Genomic DNA, 23270 nt, shown 5'->3' on the forward strand with positions numbered 1-23270 from the left:
AGCAGGACATAGGCTGATAGAATTTTGCCAAGACAACTCACTCTGCATAACAAACACTCTCTTCCAACAACCTAAGAGACGGCTTTATACATGGACTTCACCAGATGGACAACATCGAAATCAGATTGACTACATCCTTTGCAGCCAAAGGTGGCAAACATCTATACAGTTGGTAAAAACAAGTCCTGGAGCTGACTGTACTTCAGATCACGAACTTCTTATTGCACAATTTAGGATCAGACTAAAGAGATTAGGGAAGACCCACAGATCAGCTAGATATGAGCTCACTAATATTCCTAAGGAATATGCAGTGGAGGTGAAGAATAGATTTAAGGGACTGGACTAAGTAGATAGGGTCCCGGAAGAACTATGGACAGAAGTTCGCAACATTGTTCAGGTGGCGGCAACAAAATACATCCCGAAGAAAGAGAAAACCAAGAAGGCAAAATGGCTGTCTGCTGAGACACTGGAAGTAGCCCAAGAAAGAAGGAAAGCAAAAGGCAACAGTGATAAGGGGAGATATGCCCAATTAAATGCAAAATTCCAGAGGTTAGCCAGAAGAGATAAGGAATTATTTTTAAACAAGCAATGCGCGGAAGTGGAAGAAGACAATAGAATAGGAAGGACAAGAGACCTCTTCCAGAAAATTAGAAACATCGGAGGTAAATTCCAGGCAAAAATGGGTATGATCAAAAACAAAGATGGCAAGGACCTAACAGAAGAAGAAGAGATCAAGAAAAGGGGGCAAGAATATACAGAAGACCTGTATAGGAAGGATAACAATATCGGGGATAGCTTTGACGGTGTGGTCAGTGAGCTAGAGCCAGACATCCTGAAGAGTGAGGTTGAATGGGCCTTAAGAAGCATTGCTAATAACAAGGCAGCAGGAGATGATGGCATCCCAGCTGAACTGTTCAAAATCTTGCAAGATGATGCTGTCAAGGTACTGCATACTATATGCCAGCAAATGTGAAAAACACAAGAATGGCCATCAGATTGGAAAAAATCAACTTATATCCCCATACCAAAAAAGGGAAACACTAAAGAATGTTCAAACTATCGAACAGTGGCACTCATTTCACATGACAGTAAGGTAATGCTCAAGATCCTGCAAGGTAGACTTCAGCAATTCATGGAGCGAGAATTGCCAGATGCACAAGCTGGGTTTAGAAAAGGCAGAGGAACTAGGGACCAAATTGCCAATATCCGCTGGATAATGGAAAAAGGCAGAGAGTTTCAGAAAAACATCTATTTCTGTTTTACTGACTATTCTAAAGTCTTTGACTGTGTGGACCATAACAAATTGTGGCAAGTTCTTAGCGGTATGGGGATACCAAGTCATCTTGTATGCCTCCTGAAGAATCTGTATAACGACCAGGTAGCAACAGTAAGAACAGACCACGGAACAACGGACTGGTTTCAGATTGGGAAAGGAGTACGGCAGGGCTGTATACTCTCACCCTACCTATTCAACTTGTACGCAGAACACATCATGCGACGTGCTGGGCTTGAGGAATCCAAGGCTGGAGTTAAAATCGCTGGAAGAAACATTAACAATCTCAGATATGCAGATGATACCACTTTAATGGCTGAAAGCGAAGAGGAACTGAGAAGCCTTATGATGAAGGTGAAAGAAGGAAGTGCAAAAGCTGGCTTGCAGCTAAACCTCAAAAAAACCAAGATTATGGCAACCAGCTTGATTGATAACTGGCAAACAGAGGGAGAAAATGTAGAAGCAGTGAAAGACTTTGTATTTCGAGGTGCGAAAATTACTGCAGATGCTGACTGCAGTCAGGTAATCAGAAGATGCTTAATCCTTGGGAGAAGAGCAATGACAAATCTTGATAAAATAGTCAAGAGCAGAGACATCACACTGACAGCAAAGGTCCGCATAGTTAAAGCAATGGTGTTCCCCGTAGTAACATTTGGCTGTGAGAGCTGGATCATAAGGCAGGCCGAGAGAAGGAAGATAGATGCTTTTGAACTGTGGTGTTGGAGGAAAATTCTGAGAGTGCCTTGGACTGCAAGAAGATCAAACCAGCCCATCCTCCAGGAAATAAAGCCAGACTGCTCACTGGAGGGAATGATATTAAAGGCCAAACTGAAATACTTTGGCCACATAATGAGAAGACAGGACACCCTGGAGAAGATGCTGATGCTAGGGAGAGTGGAGGGCAAAAGGAAGAGGGGCCGACCAAGGGCAAGGTGGATGGATGATATTCTAGAGGTGACGGACTTGTCCCTGGGGGAGCTGGGGTTGTTGACGGCCGACAGGAAGCTCTGGCGTGGGCTGGTCCATGAAGTCACAAAGAGTCGGAAGCGACTAAATGAATAAACAACAAACCATTGGAAGAGAGATAAAATCAGTTTCCAAGGTTGTTATTCTCTACAGGAATAGGGAAAATGTTTACAGGAAGTCCTCGACTTACAACAGCAATTGGGATCAGAATTTCTCTCACTAAGCGATTTGGTTGTAAAGGCGGGGAAGGTTGCAAATAGTGATCATATGACTGCGGGGTGCTTAGCAAACAATTGTTAAGTGTGAAGGGGCTGCCAAGCACCCAGATCATGATCACATGACCGTGGGTGTGCTGGGACAGCCAGAACTTAGGACTGGTTATAACCACCATTCGTTCAGCATGACAGTAACTTGGAACGGTTGCTGACCAAATGGTTGTAGGTCGAGGACTACCTGTAACTTAGAACTGTATTAGAATCCTTTGTCTGTGCACTGCTAAGTAGCCTTTTGTCTCTAGATCAAGCTGGAAAAGGATGTTTAATGACAGCTTCTTTCATCCATGCATAAATACAATTATTTAAGTGTATTTGTTTATTTAGAAATCTGCATTACTGATTTAGGGCATGTCTTGTATAACATAGCCAGTGGTAGTGAAATAGATGCTATTTTGATTGTTCTATTCCATTTGCAATTCTTGGAGGTCTGGGTAAGAACGTAATTTATCTTTGCTAACCCTGACTATCACATTTTAATATTTAAGACCAAAAGGTGTTTTGCTACAATTTTATCTTTAAAAAAAATATGATTCTATCTATACCTTAAGAGACTGTGAATACCCAGAGTGCTTCTGGGAGAGGAGACCCCTACTCTATAGGCTTCGCCCTTCCACTACAGATACGCTGAGTTTTTGCAATATTATTTTAATATCAAATGTCATCCTAAAACATCCAACAAAATGCAATACAGTAAAATAGTATAAATATATAAGAATGTGAAATTAGAACAAATGAACGGGAGCAATTTAAATAAAACCATAAAAACTAGGCAACATTCAATCAATACTAAACAGACGAAAGCTTTCCTTGATGAAGGACCATGACACCTCACATTCTACTATGTTACAAACAGAAGTATGTATGTCCGAAAAATAAACGAAAATTGTGTGACTGCAGAAAAAAACAAATATCATTTTTGTGTACACCTATAGCATCCTTAGCCATTTTGAATCCCATTAGCCTGAGCTAGCATAGCCAATTGTCTAGGATGACAGGTACTGAGGCTTGAAACATCTGGAGGAACCAAGATTGGGGGAAATTATAGCTATGTAATAACTGTAACTCAAATTTCTTTTCTCTACAAAATTCAGTCTCCCATCCAGTATATACGTTTGTCTTGTAAACGTCTTAAAAAACTAAACAGTACAAGATAATGAAATACCTGTGCACATGTTTCTTCAGGTGTTTTAGAACTGACACCAAAGAGAATAGAAAGATCTAGTGTATAAACAGGAAACTTTTCTAAAGCATGAATAACTGCTGGAGCCAAGTGAGAGGCTTGTCCAAATTCTGGTTTCCCAGTTATTAACAGTCTTGGTCGGTAAGATGTTGGTTGGTGATAAGCACTTCTATTAAAAGAAAAAGAAAGACAAAGAGCTCCTAAGTCAACTCAAATATTAGCTTTTCAATCATGTAGGATCCAAGATCACCTTGAGACTTAAGTATTTCTTTTTGCTTAACAAATTTTGAATATTTAGTCCCACTTTTAAACCAAAACAGTACAGGAAATAATAAATTATTTCAGTTGATTCATATACAGATATATGTAGTGCTTGAACAACCAAAAGGTTTCATGAACTGATAGAAACTGCAAAAGCACACACGGCCTACATACTTTTAAAATAAATTACCCATATGCATACCAAAAATATTAAAAGCTAAATATCTGTCTCTTCTGCCTAAAAATTAATCTGTGATAGGATTGCTAATACCTTTCTTTCACTCTGCTTTTTAATCTTTTAATTCATACATTTATGTACAGGTTCATTCAAAAATTCTGCATAATGACATCCTTTTAAATATTAGTACTGATCAAGGAACACGAGGCAACAAAGAAACTCTATTAGTAGGAAAAAAAACCCTAAAACATGCATGAAAATAACATTTTTTTTTTTTTTTGCAAAGAATTTAATTGATCACCTACCTGTTAAAGTTAAGAAAATGTTGTCTCTGCTTTTCAGAACCTTTCTGAAAATGTCCACTTTCAAATACTGGTGGTCCCTCTTCATCACTGTATACCAAGTCAGATTCTAACACACGATTAGGAAAATCTTTAAAGGAAACAAAAACAGACCATGATTTTCATGTGAATATTATATCTTATTTCTAAAGTCAATTTAAGACTTCCCTGTGCCACTGGGATTTACATGCTGCATCATGGGAAAAAGCAACCAAAAGTTATATGGAAAAAAAAGCCAGACATGCTAATTTGTTTTACTGGCAAAATTATTTGGCCTAATCCATGTTATTTTGGTTTCTTATATTAATTTTTTTTCTTCCACTGATAAAATTATACAGTACACTTTCCTATCATTACATCAATATTGGCAAGAAACCCATTTAACAGCCTAAAAAAAAAAAGGCATGAGCTTTAGTTAGCAAAGAGGGCATGCTTATTCCTTTCTCCATCTCAACTTTCTTATGAGTAACTATCCAATCTGGGTGATAGAGATGATTAAAAGAAGCGTTGTGTAATGACTGCACCAGATAATTCAAATAAAATATTCAGGTTAGTTCAAGTAGCTAAAAAATGATGCTACACTATTGTCCATTAATAATTCGTTAATTATTACCACTAAAATAGCTTCTCTGACTATGTGGCCTTTTGGCTGGCTGGGAATTCAAGAAGCTGTATTCTTAAAACATCTGGACAACATGGATTAGGAAAGGATATTCTAACACTTTAGTTCGTACCAAACTCACTTCCACAGCAAACATACAGACTTGTAAAGACCAGCTACCTATCCAGAACTACAAGTAAATAAACTTTACTGAATCTAATTATTTTTGTGAATTAATCTGGTCAACTAAAAGATCAATCCGCGGCAGATTTTTCGTCCCCCCTCTTCAAAGGGGAGAGGAAAAGACAAAGTCTTTCAGTGCTAATATTTTATTAAAATGAAACAGATACAGGCATCAATTCTAAGTTTAGATGAAATATTGTTTCATGAAACAACAGAAATCAGCATTTAAATACCTGATTTATTCCCTCCTTTTTGTGCCAGTTCTGCATGTGGAAATACATTTTGTACAACCTCCATGATCCTTTGCAGTATGTTTTCAAGCAGTGGTTTTGAAATTGTGGAGAGTGCTTGCCCAGGTGAGGTTACTGCCCTCTGAGAAGCAGGTATAGTCTTCTGCATAGCAACCACAAAATCCTTAGCAGTTATGTTAATAGAAGAGATATCTAACTGCAGCTTCACACTGCTGGTGTAAATCTGAGGATAACGTCGACGCAAGGCACACAAAGCCGCCTCAGTACATATCGACTTAATATCAGCCCCACAGTATCCTATAAGGAAAAACTTTGCTATGAAATTATTTCTCCAAATAATCAATTTAAAATCATTACATGTAGCATGTAAGAAACTGGAAAGTTCTTCTCCCCCAGAAATAAAGAATTACCATCACAAGATCTACAACTGAATATAGAAATGTTTTCTCATCTTTTTTTTTATCCACCTGGCCATTATGCTTTATTTTAAGCTTCTAAAGCTCTGCTTCCCAGCCTGGGCAACTTACAGATATAAGTAGTGAAAAGTTTAAAAAACAAAAAGGAATATATATAAACTGGTGGATGGATGCAAAAACAGTAGGTACATGCATATCTATCATGCTATTTCTTTCTGGAATAAGCCATGTTACATAAGAGAGCCAGTTTGGTATGATGGTTAAGTCATGAGGCTAGAAACCAAGAGACTGTGAGTTCTGCCTGAGGCACAAATCCTGCTGGGTGACTTAGGGCCAATTCCTCTCTCTCAACCCTAGTAAGAATGCAATGGCAAACAACTTCTGAAAAACTTGCCGAGAAAACTGCAGGGACTAGTTCAGGCAGCTGCAATGAGTCAAAACTGACTAAAAAAATATATATCTTAAGTGCAGAAGATTAGTAAGCCGCACCAAATTAAAGAACAATGTAAGGAAAAGGAAACCTAGGCATGTCTAGTTTACACTAATACATTGACCATATTCTCCATTATTTTTGCAAGCCATCATTGCTTTTACAATGCAGTTTTTAAAAAATGTCTTGCCTCTTTCCAAGGATCTTATCAACTCCATCCAATTACTATCTTCTTGATCTTCATTCATGTATGTTTTGCAATTCAATCCTAACTTATTCTATGACCAAACCACATCAACATACTTCTTTCATACTTCGTTGTTTATTCGTTTAGTCGCTTCCAACTCTTCGTGACTTCATGGACCAGCCCACGCCAGAGCTTCCTGTCGGTCGTCAACACCCCCAGCTCCCCCAGGGACGAATCCATCACCTCTAGAATATAATCTATCCGTCTTGCCCTTGGTCGGCCCCTCTTCCTTTTGCCTTCCACTCTCCCTAGCATCAGCATCTTCTCCAGGGTGTCCTGTCTTCTCATTATGTGGCCAAAGTATTTCAGTTTAGCCTTTAATATCATTCCCTCCAGTGAGCAGTCTGGCTTTATTTCCTGGAGGATGGACTGGTTTGATCTTCTTGCAGTCCAAGGCACTCTCAGAATTTTCCTCCAACACCACAGTTCAAAAACATCGATCTTCCTTCTCTCAGCCTTCCTTATGGTCCAGCTCTCGCAGCCATATGTTACTACGGGGAACACCATTGCTTTAACTATGCGGACCTTTGTTGTCAGCGTGATGTCTCTGCTCTTGACTATTTTATCGAGATTTGTCATTGCTCTTCTCCCAAGGATTAAGCGTCTTCTGATTTCCTGACTGCAGTCAGCATCTGCAGTAATCTTCGCAATTCAAAGCTATTCACTTCTCCAAATCAACCAATTATTTTTATTTATTTATTTCCCACCTTTATTATCTTTATAAATAACTCAAGGCAGTGAATATACCTAATACTCCTTCCTTCTCCTATTTTTCCCACAACAGCAACCCTGTGAAGTGAGTTGGGCTGAGAGAGAGGGACTGGCCCAAGGACACCCAGCCAGCTTTCATGCCTAAGGCGGGACTAGAACTGTCAGTCTCCTAGTTTCTAGCCCAGCACCTTAACCACTAGACCAAACTGGCTTTTTTTTTTTAAAGTAAGTTTATAGTAAACTTCCTTTTTTCATATTTGTACATATACACAAACAAGATACTACTAGAATACCTGAATACTTTATTTAACATGACAATGATTTATCACAGCCCTTTCTTACATCAGTGGATTTAAACAATTTGGAAAGGGATTCTTAGCAGTTCAAGTATCAGTCAGATCTTAGCTTTCTTACCATTTGGGGGGGCAAATATTACATTGCTTTTCCTATTTCATTAAAATGTTTCCGGAAAGTGGACAGCAATGCAAAACACTTTGGACTATGAGGACAATTCTTCAGTTACTGATAATACCCATTGCTGACAATGTATCTAAGAGAAGACAGTGCTTTGGAAAGCAGTCTTGAGAGGCAAGGATGTCAGTGCAATGTGGAAGACTGAAACCAGGCTGTAAGATTTAAGCTTTGTCCCAGACACCTTTTTCAACTGTTTGGCAGGGGTACATACACTGTTCTTTGCTACAATCTAGATTTCTATCAAGGAAGTAGAGATGCAATAGCATTTGATACTAAGCATAAAGAGTAGAAACATACAAGTAGTGCTTTCTGCCCGACACTAACTGCTTGAATTAAAAATGGAAGGAGTTAGAGGAGCTGCCCTATTAGAAATTCCACTAAGTAAAAAAGCACATGAATTTCTTGAGCAGATTAGACTTACTGACTGCATCATCTGTTCAATTTTATACTGTAACATTTGGCAGATTCTTCTTTAACTACCTAGTGCATCCAACAGAATTATGTATGCAATTTCACAGTGAATGTACCCTTAAATCCATTATGTCCTACAGTAGTTCTTCAAAGCCAGCTATAAATAGTTCTCTGAAATTCCACAATTCTTTTGTGCTCTACTCCATTCTTCCAGCCAGTAAGGTCAAAGTACCCAGGCAACCTTGGTTAATCATAAAAAGCTAAGCAGGATCAGACCTGGTTACAACTTGGATAAGCAATCATCAAAAAATGCTAGGGCTTTAGGCAATACTGGAAATTTGAAAAAAAATCTCAGAAGGTGGCAATGGCCAATCGTTTCCATATTGTTCCCAAGAAAACTTCATGACTGTGTCTGTGAAATCACCAGGAATGGAGCGTGATTCAAATAAGATAGGATCTGTTGTTCTTCCCTTTGATCAGCGTGCATTTCCTAGCAATTTTGCATGCCTGTGATTTTTTTTTAAACCTTTCTTAACTACTAATCATTTAAACTGTATCTCTTGCCCTATTTTTTTTTTTTCTAAAAAACCCCAGATTTTTCTTTAAGACAAACTTCAGCAAACCTTGGTTGAAATTATTCTGAGCCTGGGATGCATGTTGCCAATTTCCAGCTAATACTAGGAAAAATCTTTACAACAAAAGCACATGAAAAGTGGAACCAATTGCTTATGGAACAAGTAGTTATTACTGGATTTAAGGAGAATCAACAGTTATTATTTATATGCTATAAATATATGCTATATATTTTATGCTATATATATGCTATATTTATAGCCCAACTTTATTCTGTACACCTCAAGGCAGCACACGTAACGTTCCCACCTATTTTCCCCACAACCACCACTCTGTGAGGTGGGTTGGGCTGAGAAAAAAACTGGCTCAAAGATACTCAGCTGGCTTTCATGTCTAGAGGAGGACCAGAATTTAGGGTCCCGCAGTTTCTAATCCAGCACCTTAATCACTACACAAAAATAGGTTCTCAGAGAAGATGCTTGCCATTAACTTGTGCAAGTACATATGCAAGTACCTGTATATATTCTAAATAATTACAAAAATCAGCTCAAAGCAGAATATGTAAAGCTACATTTCCAAGCAACCACACAAAACAATATTCTTTGAAAATGGGTCATGCAAAGTATTTTGAATTCCTGTTCTTACCAACACATTTTTCAGCTACCTCTTGCAGAAACATTTCTGATGGCTTAGGGGTCCATTCTCGTGTATGGATCTTAAGGATCTCCTTTCTTGCCTAGAAACACAATTAAAAAAAACTTTTAAGTTTAAATCTTTAGATACCTTTCAACTACTCCAGTTCCCATCCACAAATGCTCTATGCTTACATTAACACCAGATCCTTAAACAGAGGAAAGCTACTATACTCTTCAATATAATTGTTGAACGAAATGACTTTGGAAAAAGGTAGCAGAATGCAAGCTTTATATGTTATTTTCATCTTTGTGGAAGATAAAAAGTCAAATGGACAGTGAAATTTTTCAGAAATCTCTCTCAAACTAGAGAAATAAGCAAAAGAATAGCAGGTGCAGCAGCTATGAGAAACGGCTCCAATATTATTTTAAAGAGGACTGAAAAATGGCACTGCTAGTATTATAAGCCCATTATGTAAATCCACAATATGATACAGTACTTGGAATATGAAAAGTTCAACAGGCTTACACTTTAGAATAACGGGAACAAAACAAAAAATGATTATTTCAATTATATATAATTTTATTTAGCATAGTAAAGTAAAGGTAAAGGTTTCCCTTGACATTAAGTCCAGTCATGTCTGACTCTAGGGGGCGGTGCTCACCTCCATTTCAAAGCCAAAGAGCCGGCGTTTGTCCATAGACAGTTCCGTGGTCATGTGGCCAGCATGACTACACGGAACGCCGTTACCTGCCCGCTGAAGCGGTACCTATTAATCTACTCACATTTGCATGTTTTCGAACTGCTAGGTTGGCAGGAGCTGGGACTAGCAATGGGAGCTCACTCCGTCACGCGGATTCGAGCCGCCGACCTTCCAATCGGCAAGCTCAGCAGCTCAGCGGTTTAACCCGCAGCGCCACCGCGTCCCTTATTTAGCATAGTAAAATACAACAAATGGGAAGTTTTAGGAGGAATTACAATGGTTTAAATGAGTAACAGATAACACTAGGACTATTCTCTGTTTTAAGTGTAATTATGATAGCTATATATAATTTCCAAGTGTAGAAGCAGTATAAGACTGAGTACCTGTTGTTCAGGAGCAAGACAGAATTGTCTGTGGTCTTCCCAAAGGTATTTAATTACCCACAGTGGTAACGAAGATACAGAGCTAGATGGAATTCTGGTATAAGCCAATAACCCATGATGCCCTTCGGATTTCTTTTTTAGACTAATTATTTTCTTCATAAACTAGATTTTAATGGTTATTTCTAAGTAAATAGTTTTTAGGACATTCAAAGTAGGGTCAGCACCAGGTAATTATTTTATCACATTAAGATTAATTTTTAAGCATTTCACAAAACCATTCTACTAATTACAGTGGAACATATTTCAATCTGATGCATTACATTTTTTGATTAGTAGACTGATAGAGCTAACAGGACAGAGTTAACTCTTCTAGGAGGCAAAACAAAAGAACTTTTCTCCTTGGGAGGAGATCCCTTTCAGCAGCAAATTTAAGAAGAACATGCAGCAGATCTACAATCAAAGAGTTGGGTGCCCCTTCCCTCAAAATCACTAAGTGTTGGATGTTGATGCTGCCTACTGCCTTGGATCTTTTGGACTGGAGAGGTTTTCATTTAAATATTAAAGAGAAGCAGGCATGCAGTGGATGGCAGAGCAGAAGAGAATGCATAAGCTTACTTTATTGATTTATGGTGAGGGACCAAATAAAAAATAAAACAGAACAAATGAATATATATTTATTAGAAGCACAGTACTATCTCACTCTGCACAGCATTAACTTGATTCTTTTGTCACAATAACAACTATAGACATTCAGTTCAATTCAAATGAATGCTGCACATTCCAATCCCTAACTGAAGGACTGATTTAGACTCAGATGCTGTTCTGCACGCCCTAATATTTACTGCTCTATACAGTGCTCCATCTCAGTAAGCTAAAGCTAATTATTCATAAGTAGTGGAATTTCTTACATCTTTATCTGGCAATGTAAACAGGAATTCTCTGTCAAAACGTCCAGGTCTTCTCAAAGCAGGATCTATAGAATCCAATCTGTTCGTAGCCCCAATCACCACAATCTCACCTCTATTGTCTAATCCATCCATCAGTGCAAGCAACGTGGACACAATTGAACTTAAAAACAAAATTAAAAAATGATGTTATCCTTTATATGGCTAGAATCCAAAAAGACTTATTTTATATGCCCCAGAAAAGTGACTTTAGAGCAAGGCCACACAACCTTTTTCAGGCAAAGTTCTGTATTTGGCTTTGCATGGCATGTCAGAGGGACTCTTCCAGAAAAGACCAGGACATAAAGCAAATCTGTATAAATAAATAAATGCTGTTAATATGTTTACTAATTCCATGTTCATCTCCAGGTAGAGGCCAATCCAAGCACTGCAGGAATGGCCATGATGCAGCGCTGACCAAATGCCTGGAGGCTGTGAGGGTCTGGATGGGGAGGAAACAAATTTGGCTCAACCCTAGCAAGATGGAGTGGCTCTGGATTTTTGGCCCCCCAGGGTCTGGTGACTTGTCATCTTTGAATGTGGATTGGGTTGCACTTCCCTGGACCAAGTTGGTGTGCAATTTTGGGGTCCTCCTGGACTCAAGGCTCCTGCTCGATCAGCAGGGGGAAGCCATGGCTGGGGGGGCCTTTGCACATAGCCATCTTCTGTGCCAATTGCGCCCTTTCCGGGACCAGGAGGCCTTGCTCATGGTTACTCACACCTTAGTCACTTCCTGTTTGGATTACTAAAATACACTTTATGTAGGGCTGCCCTTGAAGACCATTCAGGAGCTACAACTGGTCCAGAATGCAGTGGCACACCCAGTATTGGGTGTTCCTAGGTTTGCCCACATTACACCTTTGTTGAGCAAGCTGCACTGGCTCCCAGTTTCCTTCCAGGAATCTGGGTTTATGCTTTAAGACTGATTGAGGATTTGAATCTAAGTCTTCATCCCATTTGGGAAGAAATGTTTTAAAAAGGCAATGTTACTGAATTGGAAGGCTCAGGGAGCCACGTGTTTGCCAGAGAAGCTGGGTCTGAAAACAAAGCACAGGGAGCCAAGTGCTTCTGCTTCGCAAGCTGGGCACAAAAGGAGAAAGGGTGGTGCAGAGAACTGGGAGAAAAGACAGCTGGGGAGCGAATGAATGCTGCTGCTTGGGGGGGAGCAGGCAAATGCTGGAGCACGAACGAATGCTGCCATTTGCCGAGACTTGCCACCCCACAAGGCAGGGTGCAGGGTGGCCAAAAGGGCATAGATGGGAGATGGGCGGGTAGGGGGAGTTGCAGTGCCCCTGATGTTATAAGCGTGGACAGGCTGCCAAGCCCCCAAATTTTGATCACCTGACTATGGGGGAGCTACATTTTTTCAGCATCGTATTTCAAGCACCCTTGTAATCTTGGTCGTTGAATGGTCTTCAAGGAATGGTCGTTAACTAATGACTATCTGTATGCTCATGGAAGGCTGTATATATCCATAAGCTCAAGGCTGTAGTGTAAAGCTATTTCCAGTATACACAGTAGTATATAGTATTAAAATTCAAATGAAGCTTTGAGTCAAACAAAAAAAAAAAATTAACTCTACTGATGTGAGACCTGATTTAATAAAATCTAAATCTAGTTACCAAGTGGAAGAAGTAGGGGATTCAATCTTGTTCAAGCTACATATTTTTCAGGGCTAGTTACAATGGTAAAAGCATTTCATATAATTATTATTAAAATAATATTAGACTGTAAAGGAAATGGCAGGCGTAATGTACTTTTCTTTTGCAACATTATTTTGTTCCTATATTTTTAATGAATCAAAGAAAAACCTACAAGATTTTGGAACATGCATATTACTTGATAAAAAGAACTGCTATTTAGTATGTGGGCAAATAACTAAATACTAGGTTTACATACTTATTCATTTTAACTATATCTGTCCTAGCTTTCTCAAAATAGATTGGATCCAAGGCAGGTTATCCTTTACAATCTTTTAACCCAAGTCATATTTAAGTTCAAATAAATTTTGAAGAACTATAGTATTTAATTACAAAGTGCATACCTGTGAATCTGATCTTGTCTACTGGACCGTACAGGAGCAAGGCCATCTATCTCATCAAAGAATATAATTGAAGGACGCATCTGGAAGGCCTAAAAGAGAAGTTCAAATTAATTACGATTCAAATAGCTATACAGAACACAACACACAAAGAAAGCAAAATTACCTGATCAAATAGCAGACGAAGCTGTCGCTCAGATTCGCCTACCCATTTACTGAGACAATCAGCACCTTTTCTCATGAAAAATGCTATTCTTCTGTCTCCTTGACTGCACTCATTAGCAAGTGCCCTGGCAACAAGTGTTTTTCCAGTACCTGGTGGACCATAGAAGAGGCAGCCCCTGTAAGAATTCAAACTTGCAGTTAAAGTAATTATCTCAGCATACTATACCTAATCATTTTACACTTCCTCATAAGGATTTTGCTAACCAGATTTTTAAGAAAAACCCAGAAGCAGCACACGAATAGTACGGAACTTATTACACTGATGTTCTTATTGATAAATATTGGTGCCTGTGAACCTGGAGATATGAGCATGCTAATTAATAATCTTATCCTCAATGGTGAAAAAATGCAGCAGGCTCAGGGCACACTTTCTCACAGACAAAAGAATATAATCACTGGCTCTATCAAAACCTTAAGAAACGAGATTTTATTACTTGCAGCAGCAGAGATAGTTGGGGATATTGATGCCCCCAAGTTACCTTTTGCTGTTTCAGTGTTGCTCTAGCAGTTTTCCAGAAGTTAATCATCTGTACTGAAAGAAATCCTGCTTCTTGTTTTGAAGTTTAACTTCTGGAAAACCACTGACCCAATTGTCGGTCAGTCAGATAAACACAATCTGGAAGAGAAATTGAACATTCCAGAACTTCCCAGAATGCTAGGTTTTACATGTACCTAACTGGGGGATCTCAGAAAATCCCCATTATCGTCTCCATCTGAAATTCCACTGGGCATTTGAAGATTGTAGTTAAGGACCTATGAATTTCCTGTAACAGATTCCCAAATTTCTAGGTTCTAGTTTAACAAACCAGACACCAAGGGGAAATCCTTGTCCATGATTATAGAGTCAAAAGCTGTGTTGCAGAATTTTGTGAACTTCCTCTTTTATGAGGTCAGAACTCAGAGATGGCAGTGGTGCATTTGGACACTAAGCAACAGACTGTTTGCCACAATTACAGAAAGGATCATGAAAGAAAAGTAAATTACAGCAATAGAACCATGCATGCTACCAAGAATAAAGCAGCTAGCAACTTTAATCATCTCTATCTTATGTACTGTCATTTCAGTTTTCTGAATACTATGTTATCCTTTCTCTTAGCATTAACAAGCCTTCTGCATTGACAGTGAGTTATTCAATAAAAACCAGCCTCACAATTTACAATCAAGCACGGCCCTGCAGAGTAACAGCAACAATCCAAGTTTCAGATCTGCAGCGAGCAATATGCTTTGCTATGTTAATTCGCTGTTGAAATAACCCACAGGTTTTTGACATGCATCCTTATCTGATTTCAAGAATTCTAGGAGCAGGTGCAGACATCACAGTATGTGCCTCAGAGTGAACTGAAACCCGAACCATCGATTGGCTGCAGCATTTAATGAATCTCTATGGCTCTTCAGAAGAAGACAATATGAATGAACTTCCCACGATAGGATAAACAAACATGAAAAAAGAATAGCAGAAACCAATAGCTTCTTTCTTTAAGGAGTCAGAGAATGTCCCCAACAATGAAGCTAATACGTACTTTTATGTGCTTACTAATATGTAAGAGGAACGTCTGCGTAACTGCTAGGGGGATGCTGAGAGTGATGGTGGTCCAACTAAAGCTATCCCGAACAACAGTTCCCTGACAAAGGCTATGAACAAATGCAAAGCCCATACGTAGCATTTAGGACAGCTCCCTCGTCTAGATATTTTATTTTTTTTTAATGGCGTATTTTCTTTTGTATTTGGTACTTTCCTTTTGGCTGCTATATTTACATGCTCTCAGCTCCAATAATTACTCCAACTTCTTAACCTTTGTAAATAGTGTAATTTCTTATTTGCTGATTTGTAATTTGGTGTTTCTTAATTACGATGTGTTTATATTTTGCATTATCTCTTGTGGAAGTCCGGCTATAAATAAGCTTATAATTTTGAAATTACAAAACTTTATACAAAAATAATTCAAGGACACTTCCAGGTTTTTTTAAAGCTTGGGTAACTCTTTTAAACACTCAATATAAACTCAGAACTCATGTTTACTTTCATACAAACAGTAAACCTTGTCAATTTTAATTTGCTACACAAGCTGATCTAAACAGTATATCAAAATGATAATTATTAAGAAGTGCTCTTGTGTAAAGGTCTCAAGAAACTATCTATCTCAAGAAAGTACGCATTTTAAAAAGACTTTCACTTCCAATAAAATAAAATAATTTAAATTAAAGTACTACCTTGGAGGCTGAATCTTGAATCTCTCAAACACTTCTGGATAAAGTAGTGGGAAAACTACCATCTCCTTTAAAGCTGAAATATGATCAGAGAGTCCACCCACACTATCAAATCGTACCTAAAAAAGGAGATAGTTGACAAATGAAAACCATAAAATTTTATTGCAAACCGCCCCAAATCCCTCTTTTGGGGGAGATGGGTGGTAATTAAATTTGAATGAATGAATGAATGAATGAATGAATGAATAAATAAATAAATAAAAATCATAGCTAAAAGTTAAAGCTAAAGATTTATGTCTTTTATGTCCTTTAAAGATGTCTTTTAAGCTTATTACCAGAATGCTAAAGAAGAGCTCAATCTATCTATGAGGTTGCTAGGAGTAAAAAATGACTTGATGTCACACATTCAATCAATCAATCAAGAGATATGTTGATTTTAAAGAGAAAGTCATCTACATCCAATTTTTATGTAAGAAACCAAAGCATTAAACCCTTACTGAAGTGTCTATTTGCATTGGGTCAACATCAGCCAGACTTGCTCCAATTTTCATTCGATCTCTGTGGATTCCCTTCAACTCATCTTTTTGAAAATTTAGTGGAAGGCACCTAATATGAGAATCAATAGTTGTTAAAAGTGTCAAAGTGGAAAGTGAAAATTAATTTAGCCAAGGTTAAAAACCATGAAAAACAAATAGATGTAACTTCACAATCTATATACTACTAAAACTCTTGTGACTGTCTATAACCTTCTCAAAGAGCAGATGGCAGTCGTGGCCAGGAGGGCCTTTGCGCAACTTCGTGTTGTGCACCAGTTACGCCCCTTCCTGGAGTGAGAGGCCCTTCGAATGGTCACTCATGCCCTGGTCATCTCCTATATAGACTACTATAATGCACTCTACATGGGGCTACCCTTGAAGAGTATCAGGAAGCTACAGCCGGTGCAAAATGCGGCTGCGTGGATGATTTTAGGTGCTTCAAGATCAGCACGTATAACTCCGCTGCTCCACGAGCTGCATTGGGTGCCAGTTTGCTTCCCGGTCCAATTCAAGGTGTTGGTTATCACGTTTAAAGCCCTACATGGCATGGGGCCAGGTTACCTAAGGGACCGTCTCACCCGTCACATCAACCCGTCCCACCTGGTCATGCAGAGAGGGCATGCTACAGACCCTGTCTGCAAGACAATTCCATCTGGCGGGGTCCAGGAGGTGGGCCTTCTCTGGAGTAGCTCCTGCCCTTTGGAACATCCTTCCCCTGGAAATACGGTTAGCCCCCCCTCTTCTGGACTTCAGAAAACAGCTGAAAACCTGGTTTTGTCACCATGCTTGGAGTGGGGAGAGGGAAAGCCATTCCTGGGGCTGGTTAGTTCCCCAGCCCTGCAGGGACTTATCCCTTCTGGGTTGAATTGATCTGCCCTTATTTGGATTTTATTGTATTTTATATTTATTGAAATATTAGTATTATTTATAATTTTATTGAATTTTAAATTGTTTTTACTGTGAACCGCCCAGGGTCCCCCATGTGGGGGAGATGGGCAGTGATAAAAATATGATAAATAAATAAAATTAAATAAATAAACCTTCAATTGGGTGAAATGGTGCATCATAGGGCAACAATTTTTCAAGCAAGGTACCTCAAATGGGCTAACTTACAGAATGCATCCAAAATCTCATCCTGAAATTTGGCAAAGTTGTGGCTGCTTCAGCACTTCACTGCCAGTCAGCCATGGTCACGTGACAAACATTTCCAACGCTCCCTGCCAGCTTCCCACAAGTCAGTGGGGAAGCCAGCAGGAAGTCTAAACTCGATCATGATTGTCGACCCTCCCTGCCAGCTTCCCACAAACAAAGTCAGTGGGGAAGCCAGCAGGAAGCTGCAAGTTGCCCCCACTCCCACTGCTTTTTTGCCCGCCCAAGGTCATCCTGTTTCTCTGTTTAGGTGAGGAAGTATCTCTGAAAGGATGACCTAATGGGTCATGGGTTGTCTAGTTAACGTTAAACTACCTTGCTTTATGTATCAGTTACTGTACAAGTCCAATGTGACGAACAACTGTTAAATCCTGGTAGCAAGATATATTTAATTATGGAAAGTTAGAATCCACCATTTTCTCACTGATAGTATTTTATACACAATCGCCCAATTTAATCTCTGGAAAAGATACACCACCAGTTTTGAGTGAATACCTGCTCAGTGCTTTGTTGCGACTTCGCTTCCTTCGTCTCTCAAAACGTTGCTCGTCATCAGATGATGACGAAGATGTGGAATCACTATTATGAATTGCATGCTTTCGTCTATTTTTTAAAAAATAAATATGAATATGCATGTATTGCAAATATTAATATATTAGCAAATATATGCTGAATATGAGTGTGGATATGAGTGGGTGAGCTGGGTAGGAAAATAAGGAGAAATTGTACTTGGAACCCATATGTTAGATTTCCTGCATGCACCTGTCTTGGCTGGATACATAGTTGTGGTTATTCACTCTGACAAACATTCTAAGTATTTGTCAGAATGACAAGCACAGCATAATTTTAATTTAAACCAACTAACAAACTGAAATTTGACTCTGCACAATGTGTAAACCAATTTACCAAATCATTCTCTCTTGAAAACTGCATTATAAAGAGAACATGCAGGTAGTCCTCGCTTAGTGACCATTTGAAGTTACAACCAGTCCTTGAAGTTGCGGCCATCAGTGTCCCCACCGTCACGTGATCATGATTTAGGTGCTTGGCAACCAGCGCACATTTACACCAGTCTTAGCGCTCCAGTCATGTGATCGCCATTTGCGACCTTCACAGCCGGCTTCCAACAAGCAGAGTCAATGGGGAAGCCAGCAGGAAGTCACAAGTTGCAGTCACATGACATCGCACTTAACAACCACGGGTGATTCGCTTAATGACTGCAGCTGGAACTGATGAACTGCCCTAAGTTGGTCAGTCACATGATTTTTCACTTTACAACCATCTTGCTTAGCGGCAGAGTTGCCAGTCCCAACTGACGTTGGCAAGAAAGAACTACCTATACTTCTTTTTCAGGAAGTTATCTTATCTATTTATCTTCAAAATCGTATTATTAGATAGCAAGAAAAAATGTTAAAAGATTCAGAGCAAGCAAAATATAACACATAATTTCTTAGATTTTTCTTTAATACTGAAGTAGAAAATAACTTTTTCTAGATGTATATGTTGGGTATTAAACCATTTAATGCTTTCAGTCAAAATCAAAGCTACAAATTAGCTTCTGAGTCTACTGAAAGCTGAACACTGCAGAGGTAAACGATTTCAGCTTACCTTAAAGCAAGCTACCATGTTTCAAGCCAACCTGTATACTTTGCAAGAGTTTAACATCATAAAATGATTATTTTAAATCTGAGAAAGGCATCCCCACAGATTTTCAATATGTGCCATTATATATAGACACATTACCAGGTTAAACGCAGATACTATCTTCATTAAGATTCACAAAAAGCCAGCATATTTCTACCTACTTTATGCTGATTGGTATTTGTGCTTACAAGTAAGCAACATACAGCAATGGGACAATGAAGTTTATTCTATAATCACTGTTTGCTAAATTAATAATGATGGGGTACAAGGAACATTTGAAGCATTGCTAATAATGGCACATATTGAAAATCTGTGGGGATGCATTTCTCAGATTTAAACTGATCTTTTTATGATGATGTTAAACTCTTGCAAATTATACAGGTTGGTTTGAAACATGGTAGCTTGCTTTAAGTTAATACCTTGCACAAAAAACATACCTATTTATCTTTTTACAGAAAGGGCTCCGTGGTCCTGCAGCACTAAAGGGAAATCTTCGCCTTACTGGAGAGGCTGCATCATAAAATAATTTAGGCTTCCTCTGATGCCTGGGCTCTGTTAACAGTATCAAAGCATTTTTTTAAAGTTAATATTCTTGCTTCTACAATAAAGAATCAGACAGCATGTGGCAACATCCATTTGTTTACAAAAAGACAAGCATGCTTAATGTTAATTAGAAAAAAGTTCATTTGTTAACTTCATTCCTTTTAACAGTCAGAAATTAAATCCAGGCATCATCTGCTGAAAAGTTACACAATAAAAAGATGTACAACTCCATGGCATAATGTTAAGATGGCACCCTCCCACCAAAACTGCCCAGAGTCCCTCCTTTGGGGGGAGATGGGCGGTAATAAAAATTTAATAAACAAAACAAAACAAAATAAAACAAAACAACATATTTGTAGCACTATGAAACTTTTCCAAGTAACAGCCATGATCAAGGTTATAAAAGCAAAACCAAAATTTTCTGGTTACAGGCTTGAAGCATCTTCCTAATTAACATGGTTGCACAATACACAGTTTTGCATTTGATCCGGCCTGCAAACACAAAGCCCGGTAACCCTGCGTGAAATCCACAAGCATATTATGCTTTTGCATTTGGAAATCTCCCATGAAAAAGAAAGCATACCACACAGGAACAATGTAACATTACAAATCACAAGCTCTAATTTCCACAAAAGAATTTTAAAACTGCAGTTTTTACCAGACAAGTAGAGGCCTTTTTTCCTTATGACCAAAGCAGTATTTTCAATCCTTGAATATCTGCTTAACCAATTCTCCCTCACCCTCATCCTCCTTAACTCCAAACAGCAGCAGAAGGAACAGAATCTGTAACTGCTGGTTTACTGGCTAACGCCTTTTCCAAGTTTCCATAACCTGGAGTATTTATAAAAAACCTAATCATGAACCTCAGAACAACATGGAATAAAATGCCTCCTTTTGCCTTCAACTCAGAAAAAAACTTCAGTATATGGTGGTGTTTGGTCTGACATCAACACACGTTAAAGAGATATTTTGATCTTGGAAGTTTCCACATTTATAATAAACAAATGAGACTTCCAGGAATGGTATAGAGGAAACTTACTTTCTGGTGAGGCTTGATAACGTACAACAGTTTTTCGCTGTCGGAGATCATAGCGCTTCTGATTTTCTTCTCCATCTTCATCTTCCTGGTCTTCACCTTCTTCTGAAGATTCTAATTAAAGAAAATAAATTGCTCTAACTTTAATAAAAGGAGAATCTTATGAACCTACATGAGATTTTACAATTGTTCCATGTAATTTTATTATCTATTTCAACTAGAAACATATACATATATATTATCAATTTTATTTTTTTTTCCTGTAAAAATTCAACTTTCAATGTCCAAATCAAAGCAGATCCAATCTGAAGCCACCTCAAAGCTTCAGTAATGATCTGGGGGAAAGAGATAGTATATCTGAAAAAACCATTACTTTTCTCCCCAGGTTTTCCATAAAAAGAACATACCATAGTGATAAAATGTAGGGCTAGGATTGATATCTCTAGTTTTAATAATAGTAAATGGTTTTTGCCAGGGCTCTGCAATCACAGTGCTTTGGAAGAGATTCTAAAGAAATAAATCACAAATTGTTTTGCCAATTTGGTGTAGTGGTTAAAGGGACCATGGAGGGGGACCATGAATCCTAGTCCTACCATAAGCACAAACAATCTGGGTGACCTTGGGCCAGTCACTTTCTCTCAGCCCTAGGAAGAAGGTAATGGTAAACCACTTCTGAAAATCTTGCACAAAAAAACAAAAAAAACAACCACCTGCAGGGACTTGTCCAGGCACTGGCCAGGAGTCAAGACTGCCTTAAAGGCAGGTGCAGGTGCAGGTGCAGGTGCAGGTGCACAGACATACACAAAGGTGTAATATATAAGTTTTGGTGAATCCTCTGAGAGGACCACCACTGGTTACTTGAAAACTCTGGAAAATCGATTCATAAGAGCTGTGGTGATTGGACCAAGGCCAATTCTACTAAGTTATTCCTATAGAAGCTAACCAAATGCTTCTCAAGTTTCATTCAAAACACGAGTAGCACTCTCACTTATTTTCCTATAAGGATGTCTCTCACTCTCTTTACACACACACTTCAACTATTCACAATATGACAGCACAGTTCTAAGAAATAAAAGCAGCACAATAACCTGCACTTCCATCCTGATTGTCAGAGGTTTCTTCATCGGTTCTTTGGATAGCTGGTTTCCCTCTTGAGTACATGTCAAGGTTTCCCTGGAAGTAGCATAATAGCTCATTCAAGTAATCCAACATCACATGATGCTTCCATATCAATTCCAGTAGATATGGTAATTCAGATCCAAACAATTATTAGGACTGTGCAAATCTGCTGAACGAGATGTTTCGTTATGCCAGAGGCACATCTTTTTGAGCTGCATTTGAGGACACACACAGTTGCTTCAGAAACCACTACTGGTTGTCTGCGTGTTTGTGGCCTTTGGTCTGATCTAGTGTGAGGATAGAGGGATAACTGGAAGCCGCTTCCAAAGCCTTACAAATAGCACATCTAGTTTAGTGATTTGGAAAAAAAAATACTCCTGCTGTTATAAAGTGCCTCTTCTGAAGACTCACAATCTGCTCAGGTTGCATTCAAATAGTCTATTTATCAAAGCAAAAGCAATAAAAAATATTAGCATCTCCACAATAGGAACATGCACTTACCCCTTCCCTACCATTGAACACAAGGTCTTCCATCATTCGTCTACGGCGCATCTTCTTCATATCATCCATTTTTTGTAGTACAGCTTCTGCAGTACTGACAGAGTATGCAACATTTAAGTAAGATTTAAATGTTTTTAACGTTTAATAAAACAATATCAACAAAGAAATCAGTTAAACAAAGCATGCCATGCCATAATACCGTGTTTTCAGTTAATGGTAAAGTAGACCTTTTTTTTTCCTTTCCGAAAAATGCAGACACAGGCCTGCGTACATCAACAGACAAGCTACAATACCCTTATTTTATTTGCGTGCTGTTCGTTTCAGAAGGCTCTGCCCGCTTTCCTTGCTCTTGGAGCTTGTTCCATCATAGAAACTAAAAGCAAAATTTCCTGCCATTTTGGGGTGAAAAATAAAATTGTAGCGTAGGTGTATGTAATCTTTCCAATAGGGATATATCTGGAATTTTGAGAGCACGTGATGGGTACCCTCAGAAAATGGTTACCATGGTGGGTATGGTTAGTCATAAACACTCATTTACCAGAAGTTAAGTAATGTGGATGTGCAAAACCCAGGAACATTCTAAAACCGCCCTCAAGATATCTCCAACTGCTTCCTATTCAGAGAACTTAGTTCAGAAAAGTGCCAAACTACTCCCAGAACAGCAGTCAGTGGGTAGTGGTGGAATATTCCAGGGTTCTCCAGAATATTCCATGTTCAGATCAGCAAATTAGAGATTGGTGTTTGCTTTGGAGCATTCCAGCATCCTATTTATTTTTATTTTATTAGAAGCCTATTTAAGTCAGATGGTGTAAAGATCTTTTTTTTCTAATCCAT

General features: G+C 38.6%; 2 protein-coding genes across 4 annotated transcripts in view; one reads left to right on the plus strand and one right to left on the minus strand.

The window, feature by feature from the left end:
* ZHX2 (zinc fingers and homeoboxes 2) overlaps window positions 1-23270 on the plus strand; it is a 193475-nt gene that overhangs the window by 153854 nt on the left and 16351 nt on the right. The gene's annotated exons all lie outside the window — the stretch shown is intronic.
* Window positions 1-23270, minus strand: part of ATAD2 (ATPase family AAA domain containing 2) — a 56100-nt gene that overhangs the window by 22228 nt on the left and 10602 nt on the right. For all 3 annotated transcript variants that reach the window (XR_010067674.1, XM_063299639.1, XM_063299638.1), the window contains exons 5-18: window positions 22437-22530; window positions 21905-21989; window positions 20820-20930; window positions 19675-19789; window positions 18089-18196; window positions 16406-16514; window positions 15912-16027; window positions 13642-13816; window positions 13479-13567; window positions 11399-11558; window positions 9417-9507; window positions 5492-5806; window positions 4439-4565; window positions 3677-3863 (exon numbers count right to left, since the gene is read on the minus strand). Coding sequence is in view for 2 of the 3 variants with exons in the window: in XM_063299639.1 (XP_063155709.1) it covers window positions 3677-3863; window positions 4439-4565; window positions 5492-5806; window positions 9417-9507; window positions 11399-11558; window positions 13479-13567; window positions 13642-13816; window positions 15912-16027; window positions 16406-16514; window positions 18089-18196; window positions 19675-19789; window positions 20820-20930; window positions 21905-21989; window positions 22437-22530 (1882 nt within the window). In the remaining variant the exon portion in view is untranslated. The remainder of the gene's footprint in view (window positions 1-3676; window positions 3864-4438; window positions 4566-5491; window positions 5807-9416; window positions 9508-11398; window positions 11559-13478; window positions 13568-13641; window positions 13817-15911; window positions 16028-16405; window positions 16515-18088; window positions 18197-19674; window positions 19790-20819; window positions 20931-21904; window positions 21990-22436; window positions 22531-23270) is intronic.

The sequence above is a fragment of the Candoia aspera genome, chromosome 3 (genome assembly GCF_035149785.1).
Source record: "Candoia aspera isolate rCanAsp1 chromosome 3, rCanAsp1.hap2, whole genome shotgun sequence".
Classification (NCBI taxonomy): Eukaryota; Metazoa; Chordata; class Lepidosauria; order Squamata; family Boidae; genus Candoia; species Candoia aspera.